This window comes from Cetorhinus maximus, chromosome 2 (assembly GCF_964194155.1).
Source record: "Cetorhinus maximus chromosome 2, sCetMax3.hap1.1, whole genome shotgun sequence".
NCBI classification, from domain to species: domain Eukaryota; kingdom Metazoa; phylum Chordata; class Chondrichthyes; order Lamniformes; family Cetorhinidae; genus Cetorhinus; species Cetorhinus maximus.
Genome location: NC_135880.1, coordinates 185,599,431 through 185,619,831, shown reverse-complemented (window position 1 = coordinate 185,619,831; position 20,401 = coordinate 185,599,431). Strand labels below are relative to the sequence as shown.

The 20,401-nt window shown below is 44.3% G+C and overlaps 1 protein-coding gene across 3 annotated transcripts in view; it reads right to left on the bottom strand.

The window, feature by feature from the left end:
* Window positions 1-20,401, bottom strand: part of tmem107l (transmembrane protein 107 like) — an 88,381-nt gene that overhangs the window by 20,803 nt on the left and 47,177 nt on the right. The window contains exons 5-6 of one of the 3 annotated variants that reach the window (XM_078530526.1): window positions 7,991-8,087; window positions 647-743 (exon numbers count right to left, since the gene is read on the bottom strand). In XM_078530526.1, the coding sequence (XP_078386652.1) occupies window positions 647-743; window positions 7,991-8,087 (194 nt within the window). The remainder of the gene's footprint in view (window positions 1-646; window positions 744-7,990; window positions 8,088-20,401) is intronic. The other 2 variants (XM_078530535.1, XM_078530544.1) reach the window with 2 other exon arrangements.

Genomic DNA, 20,401 nt, shown 5'->3' with positions numbered 1-20,401 from the left:
CCTTTTCTGTAATGAGGTGAGCAGAACTGCACACATGTTCAAGCTGTGGCCTAACTAATGTTTGATATAGTTCCAGGATAACCTCCCTGATCTTATATTCTATGCCTTGGCTAATAAAGGAAAGGATTCCATATACCTTCTTAACCACCTTATCAACCTGTCCTGCTACTTCAGGGATCTGTGAACATTCACTCCAAGGTCCCTCACTTCCTCTACACCTCAGTATCCTCCCATTTATTGTGTAATCCTTTGCCTTGTTTGACCTTCCCAAATGTATCACCTCATGCTGGGTTGAATTCCATTTTGCCACTTTTCTGCCCACCTTACCAGTCCATTGTTAACTTCCTGCAGTCGACAGCAATCCTCCTTGCTATCAACCGTGCCGCCAATTTTTGTGTCATCTGCAAACTTCTTGATCATTCCCCCTACATTTAAGTCCAAATCATTAATAGATATCACAAAATGCAGGAGACCCAGTACTGAGCCCTGTGAAACCCCACTGGAAACAGCCCTCCAGTCACAAAAACATTCATCACCTTTGTTTCCTGCCATTGAGCCAATTTTGTATCTAGCTTACTTCATTCCACTGGATCCCAGTGTTCAATGTGGGATCTTGTCGAACTTAATGAAAACAAATCAGTGATACCTGCAGAAGCCAAAGATATACCAGTAGGTCCAACACTCCCATTTCTCGAAGACAAAGAAGGACAGACAGATGCAGGCACAGCAATGTGCTGCAACAGCTGAAGCACAAGTCAGGGAAAAATTGCACGCAGGAATTGCAGCAGTCAGAACCAACACACACAGTACTCATTTTCATAATGAATCACTTTTTTAAAAATGGAGTATCTACCTTGCAAACTCTTGTTCATTCTTCTAAATGATAAGCATCTTCCACAAACTTAGCTCAACAGAAGAGGGAGATGGTGCATAGAGATAATGGGCTAGTAATTCAGAGGCCCAGTGGGTTCAAGTCCCACTCACAGCAGCTGGTGGAATTTGAATTCAATTAATAATTCTGGAATTGAAAACTAATCCCAAGTAATGGTGATCATGGAACTATCATTGACTGTCATTAAAAACCCAACTAGTTCACTAATGCTCTTTAGGGAAAGAAATATGCAATCCTTACCTGGTCTGGCCTGCATGTGATTCCAGACCCACAGCAATGTGACTCTTAACTGAAATGGCCTAGCAAACAACTCAGTTCAAGGGCAATTAGGAATGGGCAACAAATATTGGCCTTACCAGCGATGCCCACATCCTATGAAAGTAAAAAGATTCTAGGAAATTTGTGTGAAAATTCGTGTAACATTGCTACTAGGTGATGCCCATACACTGTCCTATCCTTGCCCTCTTTATCTTCTATGACTTCAGAGCCTTGAATCTGCACAGTTCAAGTGGCAGCGTTGGGTATGGAGAAGGGCAGTTAAATGTTTCTTTGGTTTCTCAGACATTTGTTAATCCAGGACAGTATGCTGAACCTCGGGCAATGCGGAGAGTGGGAGGAGCACGTTATTTTGGACATGGCAAGAAACTGACTGTGAATCTTTCATTCTGCATGGAGGTTATGAAGGCAAAAACAATGTTTTTTGTTCTTGGGATTCCAAATATGAGGGGGGAGAGATAAAGTTACAGGACGAGAGAAGCTCAGTCATCGAGTATGTTTAAAACAGACTGGCAGATTGCTAAACACCAACGACATAAAGGAATTTGGGGATAATGCGGTCAAAAAAAGCTTTGAAGTGGATGGTCAGCCATGATCATACTGAATGGTGGAGGCTCAATGGGCTGAATGGCCTACTCCTATGTTCCTAAAAGTCATCAGTTTTTAACCTGTTCATTAGACGGAGCAATGTCAACGACAGGTTCTATTTTGTGGTGAATATGAGGGAATAAAAAAGGAGAAAATAACCTCTCTCACTGGAAGTGCTCTAGAAAAATCTTTTTTTGCTTGTCACTATGATCCCTTTTATCATTTAATCTCTCTTGCCTTCCACCCTTTCAAAGACCTTCCCTTTTGCTCTTTCCTCTCCTCCTCCCTTTCCCTGCCTGCCTTAAAAAGTGTGAAATCTCTAAGCGCCTGAAACTTAACTCTGTTTCTGCCTCCATGGAACAAAACAGACCTGCTGAACAATTCTGGCATTTTCTGTTCTTATTTCAGATTTCCAGCATCTGCAGTACTTTTCTTGAGAGAAATCCATTCTTACAGGTTTCCAGATCTCAAGACATCTCAGCCCCCACCTACATCCCCCACCCCTTCCCTCCTTCCTCTGAATTAATAGACAGCTCAATATGTTTCAAAGCTGACAAGGGAACAGGCCATGCTCAATTTAGTTATGAGCAATGACTCAATTAATTCACAAACTGACAGTGAGGGAGTTTATTGCAGTGACAATTACATGGTAGAGTTTGACTTTAAGATCGAGAAAGGGAAAGATCATACACCAACCAACGTTTTAAACTTAAGGCTGACTTTGAAAGAAAAGGGTACAAGCTGAACAAGTTAAAGTGGACTGAGCAGTTAACAGATAAACCTACAGAGCAGTGGGAGATATTCAAAGAAATATTTAGTATAATACAAAACCAATACATGTCCACAAAAGAACAAAAATTCAACTTGTAAGGTCAAGCAATCACAGTCAACATTTAAGATTCAGAACTAAAGGCGAGGAAAATTTTTTTCACCCAGTGGGTGGTTGGAGTCTGGAACAAACTTCCTGAGAGGGTGGAGGAGGTAGGCTTGATTGAGGTGTTCAACATGGAATTGGATTGCTATCTGAAAAGAATTAATGTGCAGGGTTGGGATAAGGCAGGGAGCAGGAATAGGTAGAATGCTCTCTCAGAGAGCCAATGCAGACTCGATGGGCCAAATGGCCTCCACCTGCACTGTAAAGATTCTGAGATTCTGTAAAGGAGCTGGCTTACTCGATACCAAGTGATAATCCAGAGGACTGGGAGAAATACAGAAAGCAAAAAATAGCACAAAGAATATATCAAGTGCTCTAAAAAGCTATACAAAAAGTACTTGCAAGCAATGTAATGGGAAATATTAAGAAAAGCATAAGTGTATTATAATTAAGACACCGGCGAAGGAGAAGTTGGTTAATTAAAAACAGCCACTTATGATAAAGTAATAAACAAGGTAATGACAAATAAAACAGCTTATCGGATTGCTGTTTGTGGGAGCTTGCTATGCACAAATTGACTGCTGTGCTTCCTACATTACAACAGTGAGTATACTTAAAAAGTACTTCATGGGATGTAATGCGCTTTGAGATGTCTGGCTGTGAAAGGCATTATGTGAATGCATGTCTTTCTTTGTTTATTAAACAAGTATTTTGTACCTGTTTTCACAATAGAGAAAGAGAATACCAATTATAAAAGGAAAACTAAGAAGTGCTTGGATGTGCAGAATTTGAGTATTGCTGAAAAGCTTTTTCTTTTACTTAGTCCATCTTTGGATAATTAGGGGTCTATTCTTCCTAAATTTTCCTGTAATATTTCTTCCTCCAGCTCTTGTTGATCAACACTCCCCTTCTTATTCGTTAATTCAATCAAATATATTCGCTTTTTTGTATCACTCCCTACTTTAGAGTTCTATAATGGAATCTTTGATCATCACTGCTACCTCCCTTCTAAATATTTTGTAACCCGGAATGTTCCACTCCCAGACCTTCGTTAGGTCTCATCTCTGTAAATGTTAGATTATACCTCTAGTTTACTAGTTTTATTATAATGCTAACTACATTTATGCACCTGCACCTCAAATCGGCCTCTGCCGTTGACAATCTTGCTCGTTTTAATCCTGTCTTCTCACCTATTTTCTCTTATTTTCCCTACACTCCCTGACCCCTCAGCTTCCTCATCTCATATTTTCTCTCCTCTGCCACCATCCCAGCCTATGTTTCCATTCCCCAGGAAAAATGCTTACTGCAATGCCCCTTAATACACATCTTGTCACTTCTTGATCCATCTATGGGCTGCAGCATGGCTGACTGATAAATTTCCCATGTGGTGTTTTAGAAGCAGCTGCTGGCAGAACACTTTAATGCTGTAACAAGAGTTGTCCCTCCTATAAACATTCCTTTTAGGCTAGCCTGCAGCAAATAAAAAAGCTAAGAGATGGCCTTTCTAGTGAAGTAGAAGTGGTAAAAGTGTTTTCTCCGAAAGCACCGGGAAGGTAAGTAGTGTTTTTGATGAGATAAAAAATTGAGCTTGCGCCTAAACATAGAAAATAGGAGCAGTAGGCCATTTGGCCCTTCGAGCCTGCTCTGCTATTCATCATGATCATGGCTGATCATCCAACTCAACTGCTCCCGCTTTCTCCCCATATCCTTTGATCTCTTTTGCCCCAAGAGCTATATCTAACTCCTCTTGAAAACATACAATGTTTTGGCCTCAACTACTTTCTGTGGTAGTGAATTCCACAGGCTCATCACTCTCTGGGTGAAGAAATTTCTCCTCATCTCTCCTAAATGGTCTACCCCATATCCTTAGACTGTGACCCCTGGTTCTGGACTCCCCCACCATCGGGAACATCCTTCCTGCATCTACCCTGCCTAGTCCTGTTAGAATTTTATAGGTTTCTATGAGATCCCCCCTCATTCTTCTGAACTCCAGCGAATATAATCCTAACCGACTCAATCTCTCCTCATATGTCAGTCCCGCCATCCCAGGAATCAGTCGGGTAAACCTTCGCTGCACTCCCTCTATAGCAAGAACATCCTTCCTCAGATAAGGAGACCAAAACTGCACACAATATTCCAGGTGTGGTCTCACCAAGGTCCTGTACAATTGCTGCAAGACATCCCTGCTCCTGTACTCAAATCCTCTGGCTATGAAGGCCATCATGCCATTTGCCTTCTTTACTGCCTGCTGCACCTGCATGCTTACCTTCAGCGACTGGTGTACGAGGATACCAAGGTCTTGTTGCACATTCCCCTCTATCAACTTATAGCCATTCAGATAATAATCTGCCTTCCTGTTGTTGCCACCAAAGTGGATAACCTCACATTTATCCACATTATACTGCATCTACCATGCATTTGCCCATTCACTCGGCTTGCCCAAATCACACTGAAGCATCTCTGCATCCTCCTCACAGCTCACCCTCCCACCCAGCTTTGTGTCATCTGCAAATTTGGAGATATTACATTTAGTTCCCTCATCTAAATCATAAATATATATTGTGAATAGCTGGGGTCTCAGCACCGATTCCTGCGGTACCCCACTAGTCACTGCCTGCCATTCGGAAAAAGACCTATTTATTCCTACTCTTTGTTTCCTGTCTGCCAACCAGTTTTCTATCCGTCTAAATATACTATCCCCAATCCCATGTGCTTTAATTTTACACGCTAATCTCTTATGTGGGACTTTGTCGAAAGCCTTCTGAAAGTCCAAATAAACCACATCCACTGGCTCCCCCTCATCAACTCTACTAGCCACATCTTGCCAGAATGTAAAAAATTACCACAACAATATGCACAGAAAGAGCAGGAGTTCGCCTAATGCTTTAGTCAACATTCATTCTGAACCTATACCACCTGGTCAGTTAGCTCATTTGTCCTCATTACTGAACTTCCAAAGCAATCTAGTTATTCTGTTTTCTCTCTCAGCACCTAACATCACATTTCGTCATCTCTCGTGCAAGTTGTGTACGTTATCAGAGTTTAATGGGAATGCAATCTAATTCCAGGAGAAGCACCCCATGCAGATGGGGCTCTAATGAGATGCTGGTCAACTGAGATAAAGAACTCACCATCTTTTTTGCAATTAGTGAGTCTGACCGAGACCCTCGCGCTGAGGGGCGGGGGTCCGACCAAGACCCTTGCGCTGAGGGGCGGGGGTCCGACCGAGACCCTCGCGCTGAGGGGCGGGGGTCCGACCGAGACCCTCGCGCTGAGGGGCGGGGGTCCGACCGAGACCCTCGCGCTGAGGGGCGGGGGTCCGACCGAGACCCTCGCGCTGAGGGGTGGGGGTCCGACCGAGATCCTCGCGCTGAGGGGCGGGGGTCCGACCGAGACCCTCGGCTGAGGGGCGGGGGTCCGACCGAGACCCTCGCGCTGAGGGGCGGGGGTCTGGCCGAGACCCTTGTGCTCAGGGTCTGACCGAGACCCCCGAGCTGACTGCTGCAACATGAAGAGTTTCAGAAACAGGAATGTCTTGATGTATAAAAGGAGAAACTATCTGCATAGGAACGAGTAATAGGAAGAGTATGCCCTTCAGCCCCTCGAGCCTGCTCCATTGTTCAACTAGATCTTCATGGCTGATCATCCAACTAAATGTCGGCCCGTAACTTTCGCGCTCCCCAGCGTTGGATTTGGTGGGGTACCCCAAATATGCAGTGGGGAATCTCTCGGTCAAGTTCCCAGGCAAGGGTATGCACGGCAGTTGCCCAGAAGTGCTAACTTCTTCTGGACAACTGCGCTGGGAACCATCTGAAAATGTGATTTAAATAACAAACTTCGATGGTTCCGCCGAGGTTATACCAATAGTTACCCAGAAAAAGTTAGAAGAATTAAAACCTCCTTCTAACTTCTGGGTTTAACTAGGGTAAACACCCAGACCGACCCCACGGGACTGGCCCCACACCCCCCGCCATGGGAATCCCCCAATCCACCCCATCCCCATCGACCTCCGTCAATCCCACCTTCCCCCCACCCCCCCTCACCCACCGACCTCATCCCCCACCCTGGCCTTGGACCCAGACCACCCACCCCCAACAACCCGATCTGACCCCAGACTTCCCCACACCCCAACCCGACCTGACATTGGATCTTGGACCCGACCTGACATCGGACTCCAGCTCCCCCCACCCACCAATTCCTCCGACCTCCAATTCCCCCCTGCTCTACCTCCGGACGCTCCTCCCCCACCCTCCGGGCGCCCCACCCCGACCACCTCCCTCCGCCCTCTCACTAACCTCCCTGACATCTGGACATGCCCCACCCCTGACAGCCCCCCCAGCGTCTGGGCATGCCCCCCCAATCCCTTAAAGGCCACCCCACCCAGACTCCCCCGACCTCCGGGCGCACCTCCCACACCCGCCCCCACCCCCCCAACCCCGACACCCCTGGCCCCCGGCCACGATCCCCCGCCCCCACCCCCACCCCCCTGGGCACGATCCCCACACCCAACCTCCGGGCACGATCCCCACCCCCACCACCCCCGGCCATGAATCCCCCCCACCCCATCCTCTGGGCACACGTTCCCCACCCCCCTTACTCCGGGCACACATTCCACCCCCCACCCTTCGACCATGCCTCCCCCACCCAACCTCTGGACGCACCTCCCCCCTGAACTCCAAATGGGCCACTGACCTCTGGAAGCAACCCACCCTCCAGATGCCCCACCTGGCCTCTGGACACACACCCATCCATGCGCACCCCCCCACCACCCCCCCCCCCCCAAAAGGGCACGTGGACTCCTTGGCTATGCTGGATCTAGACTTCACTGGGGCCTGTGAGGGTTCTTTCGATGTAAGCCCCAAGCAGCTCCACCAAACGGAAGTAGTCACGCAATTTTCAAGACCAGGTAAGTGTGCATTTATTTCTTCTAATTTCTGCGGGCCAGCACTTTCCGACGCTACTTGGAAGTTACGGCCCATCATTTTCCTGCATAATCCCCATATCCCTTGATGTCTTTCATGTCTAGAAATCTATCAATTTCTGTCTTGAACATACAAATAACTCACCCTCCACAGCCCTCTGGTGTAGAGAATTCCAAAGGTTTACCACCCGAGTGAAGAAAATATTCATCTTGGTCCTAAATGGCCTACATCTTATTCTGAGACTGTTTCCCAAGCCAGGGAAAAAAAATCTTCCTGTAATCTACCTTGTCGAGCCTTGTAAGAATTCTGTATACTTGCATACAGTGAGTATCATCAATGATCCACACACACAGCAACTGGTCAGAGAGATTTACTACGTTTGGCTGAACTTCCATCGCAGGCAGTTTGCATAAACAGTCAACATGGTACATGGCCTACCTGCAGAAAGCGAATATCCACCAATATGCACTGCACGACCACTGCTCAAAGAGGAAAAAGAGGAGAGCGACTGAGGCACTGGCATGTGTTCCAATAGCTGAGGCACAATTAATAGGAAAGAGTCAAAGGGTCAGCGCTGTTCAGAATCAGTGGCACCCCAAGCTCCGTTACCCAAACTCATTATGCCTGTTAATGACTTAAAAATTTATTTACACAATATCATTCAGCACAGGAGGCCATTCAGCCCATTTGGCCAGTGCCAGCACTTTGGTAGAACTATTGAATTAGTTCCATTCTCCTGGTCTTTTCCCAATAGCCCTGTAATTTTTTCCCTTCAACTATTTACCCAATTCCCTTTTGAAATTTACTATTGAATTTGCTCCACCATTTTTTCCACTGCCCTGCAACAAAGCACAGCAGTTGGAGCATGTACCAATGAATAAGGTGCACTATTTGACAAACTACAAAAAGCTGATTTGGTGGTAGATTTGGCAAAAAGTGAGTTTGCCAAGGCTAAAGTCACCTATTTGGGACAAGTCCTGGGGCAAGATCAAGTGTCGCCCAGACAAGCTAAAGTTCAATCAATTATGGGCTTTTCTGTCCCTAAAATAACACAAGAAATACTATGGTTCCTCAAAATGTGTGAACTGTACAGGAAGTTTGTCTTGAATTTCAGCACAGTAGTCGCTCAATTAACAAAGTTGGATTAAAATATAAAAGTTGACTAGACAGTCTTGTCAGACCACCTTTGATAGTTTAAAGGCTGTATTAATAAACAAACCTGTCTTAGCTGCTCCAAATTTCAATAAACCATTCAAAATAGCTATTGATGCCAGTGATGCAAGTGTAGGAGAGTCTCAAGTAAACTTAATACATATCAACAAAAATATTCCACAATTGAAAAAAAAAATGTTAAGTCTTGTCATGGCTCTTCAAGAATCTGAAGTTTATGTTTTGAATAATAATGGAGACATTAATTTTCTCTGATCATAATCCACTGGTGTTTTTGGAGAGGTTCTGAACAAAGAATCTTAGGTTATTTCGCTGAAATTTGACCCTGCGGCTCTTTAACCTAAAAATTGAGCACATACCCAGAAAAACAGTGTAATTGTTGATGCTCCGGGGGTGTAGGAGAAGGCAAGGCTCTGAGTTATGATAATTCTATGACATTTGAATCCTGCGAATCCTAATTGGTATATTCATTTTCTTTTGCTTTGGTTCAGCCCTTATAATTTTGTAAATATATGTATAATTGCAAAATAGGAAAAGGTAACCTGTACGGTATGCAATAAGCTACTTGTTAAGAATTCAGGATGATAAGAACTTCCTATATTTTAAAATTGTTGTAAATAAAGTTTTACTACAGTAAACTTTATTTTTCCCAAAGGGAGAAGTGTGATGGAATCTGTGGGCAAAGCTTGTTTTTTTTTGAGACAGAGCCCAACTGGAAAGGGAAACTGACTCTCACAGTTGCTTACTAATACTGAAACTGAGATTGGAAACCAAAACTTCTGGTTGAAACTGTATAAAAGGAGACAACCATCAGGGCTCCATAGATGATGAGTCCAGTGGTGCAGTGCAGGCAGGCTGAAGAAGACAGAGTCTAGATCCAGAAGCTGAGAATAAGCAAAGGTACGGTTACAGCAGCTGTTTTTGTTACTTGAAGGATCTACACCATCCAGACCATCGTAAGCAGAGTTGAGGGGGTTCTGCAGACGTGTGCCATATTTGGTGAAGACCGTGCCCGTGGAAATTAGGTTGGTTGTGCACTGCTGTAGGCCAAGGATCAGGCTGAATCCTAAAAGAAGTGGAGCTGAAAATTCTTTGTGAGGAAGAGAGTTTTGAAGGACTTAGTGACTGAGATTGATGACATATGCGATGAGTGAGTTGCAGAGCCAATTTATAAGCTCTGAATTGTATCTGCCATTTAATGTGTAATTTATAGCTTATAATCGGCCACAATTTGCCTGTAAATTCGTGTTAACATATGTTGTTGTAGAGTATAGTAGGTTATCTAAGATAGTATTTAGCGTTTGCCTTGTTTGACTCATGTATAGTAAACACTCTTTAGTATTAAGCCATGGAATATTGCAACTTCATTCTTGCAGTAACTAACTGGGATTTCGGATTTCTTCATTTTCTAAAAAAAAAGTTTCTGATCTCATCCAGAATTGTAACAGTATCGGGATTGTGACAATGTCATATGGTTTAGATTGAGAAGAGCAGGGAGCAATCTAAAGTAGAAGAAAATGACTAACTTCAATGGAATTCAAGGGGATGTAGCCAGGGTAAAATGAAACCAGAAAAACTGTAATGGAACAATGGGTGATGTTTAAGGGAGTGATGTTTCATGTACAGGCTAAGCACCAAGACGAAAAGGCAGGAGAAACAAAGCCAGGGCTCTTAGAGAATATGATGAAAGAAAAATAAAAAGGTGTACGTCAGTGAATTCCTCATCGACAATCAGACAAAATTCAATAAGTTGAGAGGGTAAGTGAAGAGGAAAATAAGGCTGGCAAAGAGAGAACAAAATCAGAATTAGTTAACGTGAAAGGGAACTTGTACAAGGAATGTAGGAAGTTAGCATGCATGTACTGCAAGCAATTAGGAAGGCAAATAGCATGTTGGCCTTGATTGCAAGGGGATTAGAGTACAAGAATAAAGAAATCTTCCCACAATCGTACAAGACTTTGGTGAGAGACCGGAATGCTGTGTGCAGTTTTGGTCTCTATATTTAAGGAAGGATATACTTGCGTTAGAAACAGTACAGCAAAAATTCACTAGTTTGGTCCTTGGGATGAGAGGGTTGTCCTATGATGAGAAGCTAAGTAGATGGAATCTATATTCTCTGGAGTTCAGAAGATTGAGGGGTGATCTCATTGAAACATACAGGATTCTGAAGGGGATTTCTAAAAACTTTTGAAAAGTTGTTTCCCCTAGCTGGGGAATTTAGAACTCAGAGCTGCAGTCTTAGGATAAGCAGCAGTCGTTTGGCATGGAGATGAAGAAAATGACTTCACTCAGGGGGTTTGAAATCTTCAGAATTCTCTACTCCAGAGGGATGTGGATGATCCATCGTTGAATATATTTAAGACTGAGAGATTTCTGATCTCTCATGAAATCAAGCAATATGGAGAGTGAGTGGGAAAATGGATTTGAAGCCAAATTTCAGCCCTAATTGTACTGAATGGCGGAGCAGGCTCGACAGGCCATATGGTCTACTCCTGCTCCTACTTCTTATGCTATGAACTAAAAATCTTCTACCAGCATGTAAATAGTAAGCATGTAGACGAGGCAGAAAAAGGTCTATTAGGAACAAAGAGGTAATATATATGCTTGCAGATGCAGGGCAAGGCTAGGACACTTAAAACAAGTACTTTGTATTGCTGTTCTTTAAGGATGAGGGTGCTAACAAAATTCGGGTGGAAATGGAAATGGTAGAGGTAATGGATAGGGTGAAAGTTGTTGGGCAGGACGTATTGTAAAGGCTAGCCATACTTAGAGAGTGGATAAGTCATTTGGTCAGGATGGTTTGCATTCAAGGTTGCTAAGGGAAATGGAGGGTGGATAGAGCAGAAGGGCTTGCCATAATCTTCCAATTTTCCCTAGATAGGGTGGCAAATGTGATATCCTTATTTAAAGAAGGGTGTAAGAACTTTCCGAGTAACCACAGGCTGGTCAGTTTAACATCAGTGGTATGTAAGGTTTTAGAAACAATAATCTGTTGTGAATGCGAGGTTTTATAAAATGTTTATGATTTTGAAAACCTTGAAAAAAATGGGAATAAAGTCCCACTTAGAAGCTATTGACTCACTTGCTATGGGTAAAGCTCCAGGTGGTTATGTTATACCCTGGTGTCCTTTGACACAGGGAATGCTAGGGGCATGTATGAGGGAATCAAAAAAGGCAACAGGTATGATATGATTTGATATGATATATGATTTGGCCAGAGTGGACTGGGAGCAGCTACTTTTAGGTAAATCTGCGTCAGAGCAGTGGGACTCATTCAAGGAGGAAATAGGGAAAATACAGGGCCAACATATTCCAGTAAAGATAAAGGGTGGGACCAACAAATCCATGTTGAGGATGGGTTGGATAAAGAGAAAAAAGGAGGTTTATGGCAGATACCGAGGGCTCAAAACAGCGGAAGTCCTAGAGGAGTATAGAATGTGTAGGGGGGAAACTTAAAAAGGAAATTAAGAGAGTAAAAAAGGGGCATGAAAAAACATTGGCAGGTAAAATAAAGGAAAATCCAAAGTTATTCTACAAGCACATTAACAGTAAGAGGGTAGGGAAAGAGTAGGGCCCATTAACAACCATAGTGGTAATTTGTGTGTGGAGCCGGAAGACATAGGTAGGGTTCTAAATGAATACTTTGTGTCGGTGTTCACAAGTGAGAGGGATGACATGGGTATGGAAATCAGGTAGAAGTACTGTGATATAACTAAAGAAATTAGCATAGAAAGGGAGGAGGTTCTAAGTGGTCTGGCAGGCTTAAAAGTAGATAAATCTCCAGGCCTGGATGAAATGTATCCCAGGCTTTTGAGTGAGGCAAGGGGGGAGGTAGCAGGGGCGCTGGCAATAACTTTAAATACCTCTCTGGCCACAGGAGAGGTGCCAGAGGACTGGAGGACAGCCAATGTGGTACCGTTATTCAAGAAGGGAGGAAGGGATAAACCAGGGAACTACAGGCCAGTCAGTCTAACCTCAGTGGTGGTGAAACTATTGGAAGCAATTCTGAGGAACAGAATTAATCTACACTTGGAGAGGCAGGGATCAATCAAGGACAGTCAGCATGGTTTTGTTAAGGTGGGGGGGTCATGGCTGACCAATTTTCGAAGAGGTAACCAGGTGTGTAGATGAGGGTAATGCATTTGACATAGTCTACTTGGACTTCAGTCTACTTATCCTTTTGATAAGATCCCACATAGGAGACTGATAAAGAAGGTAAGAGCCCATGGGATCCAAGGCAATTTGGCAAACTGGATCCAGAATTGGCTGAGTGGCAGGAAACAGAGGGTGATGGTCGAGGGATGCTTTTGTGACTGGATGCCTGTGTCCAGTGGGGTTCCACAGGGATCGGTGTTGGGTCCCTTGCTGTTTCCGGTATATATAAATGATTTAGACTTGAATGTAGGAAGGTTAATCAGTAAGTTCGCGGATGACACGAAAATTGGTGGGGTGGTAAATAGTGAGGAGGATAGCCTTAGATTACAGGAGGATATAGACGGGCCGGACAGATGTTAAATCAGTGCCAAATGGAATTTAATTTGGATAAGTGTGAGGTGACGCACTTGGGCAGGACAAATAAGGCATGCAAATACACGATGAATGGTTGGACCCCAGGAAGTGCCAAGAATCAGAGGGACCTTGGTGTGCATGTCCACCGGTCCCTTAAGGTAGTGGGACAGGTAGATAAGGTGGTTAAGAAGGCAGATGGGATACTTGCCTTTATTAGCTGAGGCATAGAACATAAGAGCAGGGATGTTATGCTGGAACTGTATAAAACGCTGGTTAGGCCACAGCTGGAGTACTGCATGCAGTTCTGGAATCCGCATTATAGGATGGATGTGATTACACTAGAGAGGGTGCAGAGGAGATTTGCCAGCATGTTGCCTGGGCTGGAGAGTTTTAGTTATGAGGAGAGATTGGATAGACTGGAGTTATTTTCCCTGGAGCATAGGAGATTTAGGGGGAACATGATTATGAGGTGTATAAAATTATGAAGGGCATAGATAGGGTAGACAGGAAGGAATTTTTTCCCTTGGTGGAGGGATCAATAACCAGGGGGCATAGATTTAAGGTAAGGGGCAGGAGGTTTAGAGGGGATGTGAGGAAGAATTTTTTCACCCAGAGGGTGGTGGGAATTTGAAACTCACTGCCTGAAAAGATGGTAGAGGCAGAAACATTTAAGAAGTATTTGGATGCGCACTTGCGATGCCATGGCATACAAGGCTATGGGCCTAGAGCTGAAAAATGGGATTAGAATAGTTAGGTACTTGTTTGACCGGCGCAGACTCAATGGGCCAAAGGGCCTTTTTCGGTGCTGTAGACCTATGACAACAGATTCATCAACAAGGAAAATGGCTCCATTGAAAACAAAGGCCGAGGAAGCGATCGCTGACTGCAATAGTGTTGGAGAGACGGGTGGAACACTACCTTGAATTGTACTTTAGTGAGTACACTGTCGCTGACGAAGCTCCAGGCACCATCGAGCCCACAATGGAGATGCTTAGTAAAGATACTGACGTGCTTGCCATGGGCAAAGCTCCAGGTGCTAGTGTTCTACTGCTTGAACGCATCAAGAACAGGAAACTAGCACTCTGCATGAACTTCTGTGTCTACTGGAGGGAGAGGGCCGTGCAACAGAAATGCTGTGAACAAAGGAGAGCACTATATATTGCCTTCACTGATTTCACCAAGGTACTTGAGCATGTGACAGAGGCAGTCTCTTTAAGCTGCTGGGGAAAATTGGCTGCCTTCCAAAGTTGCTCCATGTGATCTCCTCTTTCCATGACAACATGATGAGGAAGGTCAGCTATGACGGGGCAACACCAGAACTCTATGAGATCCACAGTAGGGTCAAACAGGGTTGTGTTCTGATGCCAACATTTTGGCATTTTCTTCTCTTTGATGCCTTCATATGCTCATCTACAGAGGATGGCTACTTACATACCAGAACTAATGGAAAGCTGTTCAGCCTTGTTCGCCTGAGATGCATGACAAAGGTGCACTAAGTCCTTATCAGAGAGTTGCCCTATGCTGACGATGTCACACTAGCATTCCATACCGAGGAACACCTTCAGTGGCAAATGGACAGACTCTCTCACTCTCCTTGGTTTGACCATCAACACCAGGAAGACAAACATCATGGTCCAGGATGATGCCATACCACCATCTATCAGCAATGACAATGTGATGCTGGGATTGTTGATTGTTGATAGTTTCACATATCTAGCCTCAACAATCACCAGTAATCTGTCATTTGATGCTGAAATCAACACGCACATTACAAAAAATGCAGCTGTTATGTCAAAGCTAAATAAGAGCACGGAACAACAATAGTCTCATAGCACCAAATTGTTAATCTACCTGAGTGCACTTCTTTACAGTGGAGATACCTGGACAACATATGGTAGGCAGGCAAAAAGGCTGAATAGGTTCCACCGTTGCTGTCTCAGACATATCCTTGGCACCTCTTAACAGGAAAAAGGTCACCAATGCAGAGATCCTGGACTGTGTTAATTCCATCAGCATCCTTATTTATGAAGTCCAGTATTCTCCTGACAAGAGATGTTAACCAAACTGGTGTGTAATTCCCTGGTTTCCCGCTCTCACCATTCTTAATCACTGAAGTGATAAGCACAAATTTTCAATTTTTGAACCGAGAGAACTTTGGAAGATTACAGATAGGGTATCTTCACGTTCTCACAAACTTGTTTCTTACGCTAAGGTGGAAACCACCCGGCCCATAGGATTTGTTATTCTTTCGTGTGTCATGAAGATATTAATGTATATAATGTTATTGGAAATTTTTAAAATTGGACTTGTAGTAGGGTCACTGTGGGTGAGTGTGTGTGTCTTAATTGGATTAAAGCCAGCTAGTCTGGGTGCTTTGATGTATAGTAGGTTTGAGATGTTAAAAAGCATGGTAGAGGGTATATTTGCATTTTATTGAATAAACCATTCAGAGACTGGGGGTGAAATCTTGCACTTAGCTAGGAGACACCAAGCACTATGTTTATATCACTAATAAAATTGGTACTATGAAAGGGGTTTTATTGTTAGTAGAGGTGGAGTTCAAAGGGTCTGGTGATACAATGAGTATTTACTTTCAAAGAGAAGGCTAGGTACATACAGAAAGGAGTTGTGTGTGTATAGGTCAGAAGCATGCCACCTGAAGCCTACAATGGTGCAAAAGAACCAAACTGAAAGAAAACTCATTTTGAATTCGTAAGATAAAATGTACTTTGCTTGGTGTCTGTTTAAGTCTGTGGGTTATTGTTGCCTCGGTGAAGATAATTACCTAGGGGATTTGTTTAAAAGTTATTATGGTAGTAAATAGTAGAAATGTGCATGTGTTTAATTCTTTGTTAAATTAATAAATGCTCAATTTAATTTATATAAAAAACCTCTTGAGGCTTGGTGGGTTTCATTTCTGAATTCAGAGCTGCATCTCAAACATACCAATTGAAAATACAGGTTATGACAGTTGTTTAAAATTTCCCTCTGGGATTTTAAATAACTCAGCCTTTACCAACTGCTGTGTCATAAGTGCCATTATTTTCTTCATTCCTGTTAATTTGCTGATGTTAATTTTGGTGAGTCCCTGTGCCTGATGCAGTATTAGTGTTCTTGGGATTTCCATTATCCAGACCTCTTTCTCCACTGTAAATACTGATGCAATTAATTCAAATGTGTTCGCTATGCCCTTATTCTCATTGACAATACAACTGTTTCCAATTTTCAAGGAGCCCACATTGTTTCTGACCATCCTCTTTTTCCTCTAATTGCAATAAAGTGTTTGGCCCAGATCTGCATCATTACAGAGAGCCCCGTGGCGAAAATAGTGGAAATCGATGAAAATCCTAAGTTAAACCCCCAAACATGGCAATTTATTTTCGGAGGGGTGGGACTGGAGTCTGGCTGGGGTTCGTGCACGCGTGGTTTGTGAAGGCACCTGGCAATTTAAATCACCAACTGCTTCCACTGAAGAGGGATTTTGGTAGGCCAGGAGTGTGAAACCGTGTTTGCGGATTAGGCTAGCTAAAAGCTGGTCTGAACTTCGTGGATTCGTTTGGATAGCCAAGGTATAGTGCCCCTTTGGATATTGTCCCAGGACATCTTTGGGACAGGGAAGGCACCCTTTGTGTGAGGCAAGACACCCTTTGGAATTCTTAAAAGTAAATGATTGTGCACTTTTTATGCAGCTTGCTGCAGCGGCCCTCAGGAAAAAGTGCCCCGAATGGTGGGTCTGCATTCAGTGGGGACTGGGGGTGTCATAGTCATATAGTCATTGAGGTCTACAGCACAGAAAAAGGCCCTTCGGCCCATTGAGTCTGCGCCGGTCAAACAAGTACCGAACTATTCTAATCCCATTTTCCAGCTCTAGGCCCATAGCCTTGTATGCCATGGCATCGCAAGTGCACATCCAAATACTTCTTAAATATTTCTGCCTCTACCACCTTTTCAGGCAGTGAGTTCCAGATTCCCACTACCCTCTGGGTGAAAAAAATCTTCCTCACATCCCTTCTAAACCTCCTGTCGCTTACCTTAAATCTATGCCCCCTGGTTATTGATCCCTCCACCAAGGGGGAAAGTTCCTTCCTGTCTACCCTATCTATGCCCCTCATAATTTTACACACCTCAATCATGTCCCCCCTCAATCTCCTCTGCTCCGGGGAAAATAACCTCAGTCTATCCAATCTCTCCTCATAGCTAAAACTCTCCAGCCGAGGCAGCATCCTCGTAAATCTCTTCTGCACACTCTCTAGTGCAATCACATCCTTCCTATAATGTGGATTCCAGAACTGCATGCAATGCTCATGCGCCCTGGAGTCCAGCCTGCCACTCCTGGACGCAGATCAGAGGATCGGAGGCAGCCCCAAGTGCCAAGACGGGCTGGTTAAAAGGCCTCAGTTCTCTGAGACTTCATCCCAGTTTTATTGTTGAATATTAAGCCCTCTAGCCCTCACCCACCCATTCCCCATCAATGACAATCTATGCCCCTCCACCCACTCCAATGGCCCCTCATTCCCTCCATGCCAACCTAAGGGCCCTCATATCTTCCATGCCAAACTATGCCCATCCACCCACCCTCATGTCCCCTTATAGCCCCTGTCAACCTAGTGCTAACTCATGCCAACCCATGACCCCTCCACCCACCACCCTTTGCCCTTACACCCTACATGCCAACTCACTCAGTATCCACCAAGGGCAGACCTCAGGATCCATGCTGAGCTGAAATGTAATATAGTTCTATGGGGAAAATGTTCTCCCCATTAAGGGGGTGGGGGAGGGGGGGGAAGTGCGGGAGCGGGCGCAACTCCAATCGGCGCCCCCGATCGGGGACATGCCACCATTTTACGTGGGTGGACCGATGAAGGCCTATACGCTCCCTGTGCGGGTGGAGGGGGGGGGGGGAGATTCCCTCAGCCAGGAGTGCGCTCTTTCGCGAACGCGCGCAAAAGCGCTCACAGATCTCCCTGAGGCTAAGTGCTGCTGCAAGGAGATGGGCTCTGATTTAAAATTTATAATAGAAATGATAAAAAAATTTCCCTGACATGTCCATAATTTTTATTGAAACCTTTAATAAAAATTTAAATACCCTCATGAAACCTCATCCCACCCATGGATGAGGTTTCATGCTTTTTCCAAAGCCCGCCAGGGGTCCCAGCCTGCCCGCCAGCCTTAAGGTTGAACGGGCAGGTCCATTAATGATCTTAATTAGTTTTTCAATGGCCTCAATAGGCCGTTGACAGGTCGGCGGGCGTGCAGCTGACTCGGCTGTGCCCCCGCCGACCTGAAAACGGAAATGACGCAGGATGATGTCGGGAGTCCCTCTCAACGTCATCCCGCATCATTTTACACATCGGCGAGCGGGCCCTGCCCCCGCTTGCCGGCCGGAAGATCCTGCCCTATGTATCTATTATAGACTTCGCTACATAAAACTACACTCCAATAAAAGCCCATTCAACACAGTTAAATCCCTTCAAGTACTTAATCCCTTATAAAAACAAACATTTGTATTCATAACCCCACATCAAAGATAGCTAATCCTTTAATAAACTCTTGGATCTGTCAAACTGTGAACTTACAGCCACCACTGTGATAATGACAAGTTGTAGAAGCAGTCAAGCAGTAAAGTGGTATAATAATAGCATTTAGGGTTGTGTCAATAAGCGTTTATTGAAACTGCAAGCACTGATGTTTTCCAACTCAGAGACACAGGCAAGTTAGCTTTTTCAAAATTTAAATGGATCACCATTTAAATAATTTGACAGCTTGACTGGTCCACAGGCCTTATCTGCCTCTTATGAGCATTCACGCCTACTCTTAAAAAAAATATAAGTCACACAATGTGGGATAAGGCCCTTGATCCAGCGAAAATGGGGTCTGTTTGAACTTAGAACCGAGTTCAAATAGCCCTGCTGGGTTTGAGAGTCATGTGAGTCATTTCCCACCAAAATATCATCTGTTGGAAATCAGGGATCCAGGGTCCCGGAGCCATTTTGGATAAGGCAGACTCTGTGAAAATCTAGGCCAAAGGCTAACACATGTAACTAAGAATTAAATTAATTCCTGACGGATTCAAAATTCAGGTGTTTGGTAGTTTCACAAATTGCCAAATATTTTGATTTACTGGTGTATAATATACTGAAGTAATCAGAAGTAATTAAGTTTCAGTGAAACCTAGTCTAAGATACAGAGGGAAGCTAAGCATAACCCATTTATAAAACGTTACAGTTGAGACTGGTGATATTCTGATCCTTCACTACCTGGTTTCCTTATAATATTGCTTGGGACTCCCCCACTGTTGTACTGCAGAGGGCTGCTAAGTCACTATGTATCACTGCACAGTACCACAAGGAGCTGACAACTAAGTGACAAAGGCAGAAATTCACCCTGAACCACAAATAGTTGCATACTGCATGGCAATGGGCACAGCATTAAATGCAGCTGTCCTACCCAATGTCTTCCCAGATAGAAAACATTGCATATAAGGGACAAGCCTGGGCTCAGAATTAGTTTAGGTCCATTTCTGGGAGCAAATTAGGAGCAATTTGGGAATGCAACACTCTGCTCCCCATAGCCAAATTTGTGGATGTGGCCAAGCCAGTGGTCAAAAAAGATTAGTGAAATTTAAAATATAATTCTGTGGACCCAGGAAGTCTGTGCCTGTCTCCAGCTATTGGCCCTCGCCTCTCCTGGGACTTACCCGAGGGCCACTGTCATCCAGGCAAGAAGCCTGAAATCCATTGCTTCTGTTGGGCGAGCTGCCTCTGGAGGCACAACAGCTCAACCTGATTACTTAAGTGAGGCCTGAGGACCAATTTCTTCATTCACTTTGATCATTCCCACTTACCGGCATAAAAATAGCCTGAAGGAATTTCTAGTTTATTGTGTGGGGCAAACCTGATACCTGGCCCGCTCATGAGTGAACAATTCGTCAGAGGGATCATTTTAACAGATTTAAAGCATCTGCTGGAATAAAGCATTGTCGGCATGAATTTGGTAGTGGGGCCAATGCCTGTGTAGATTTGGCACAGGCTGTCCCACTGACATATTGGTGTACTTTGTGCCTGTTTTATTGAAAAATGCATACCAATTTGTATCCTCTGTACTTTGAAACAAATTTCTTTAGGTTTTGCCGACACAATGCTCATGTCAACGATGTGCCGTGGACCCTGG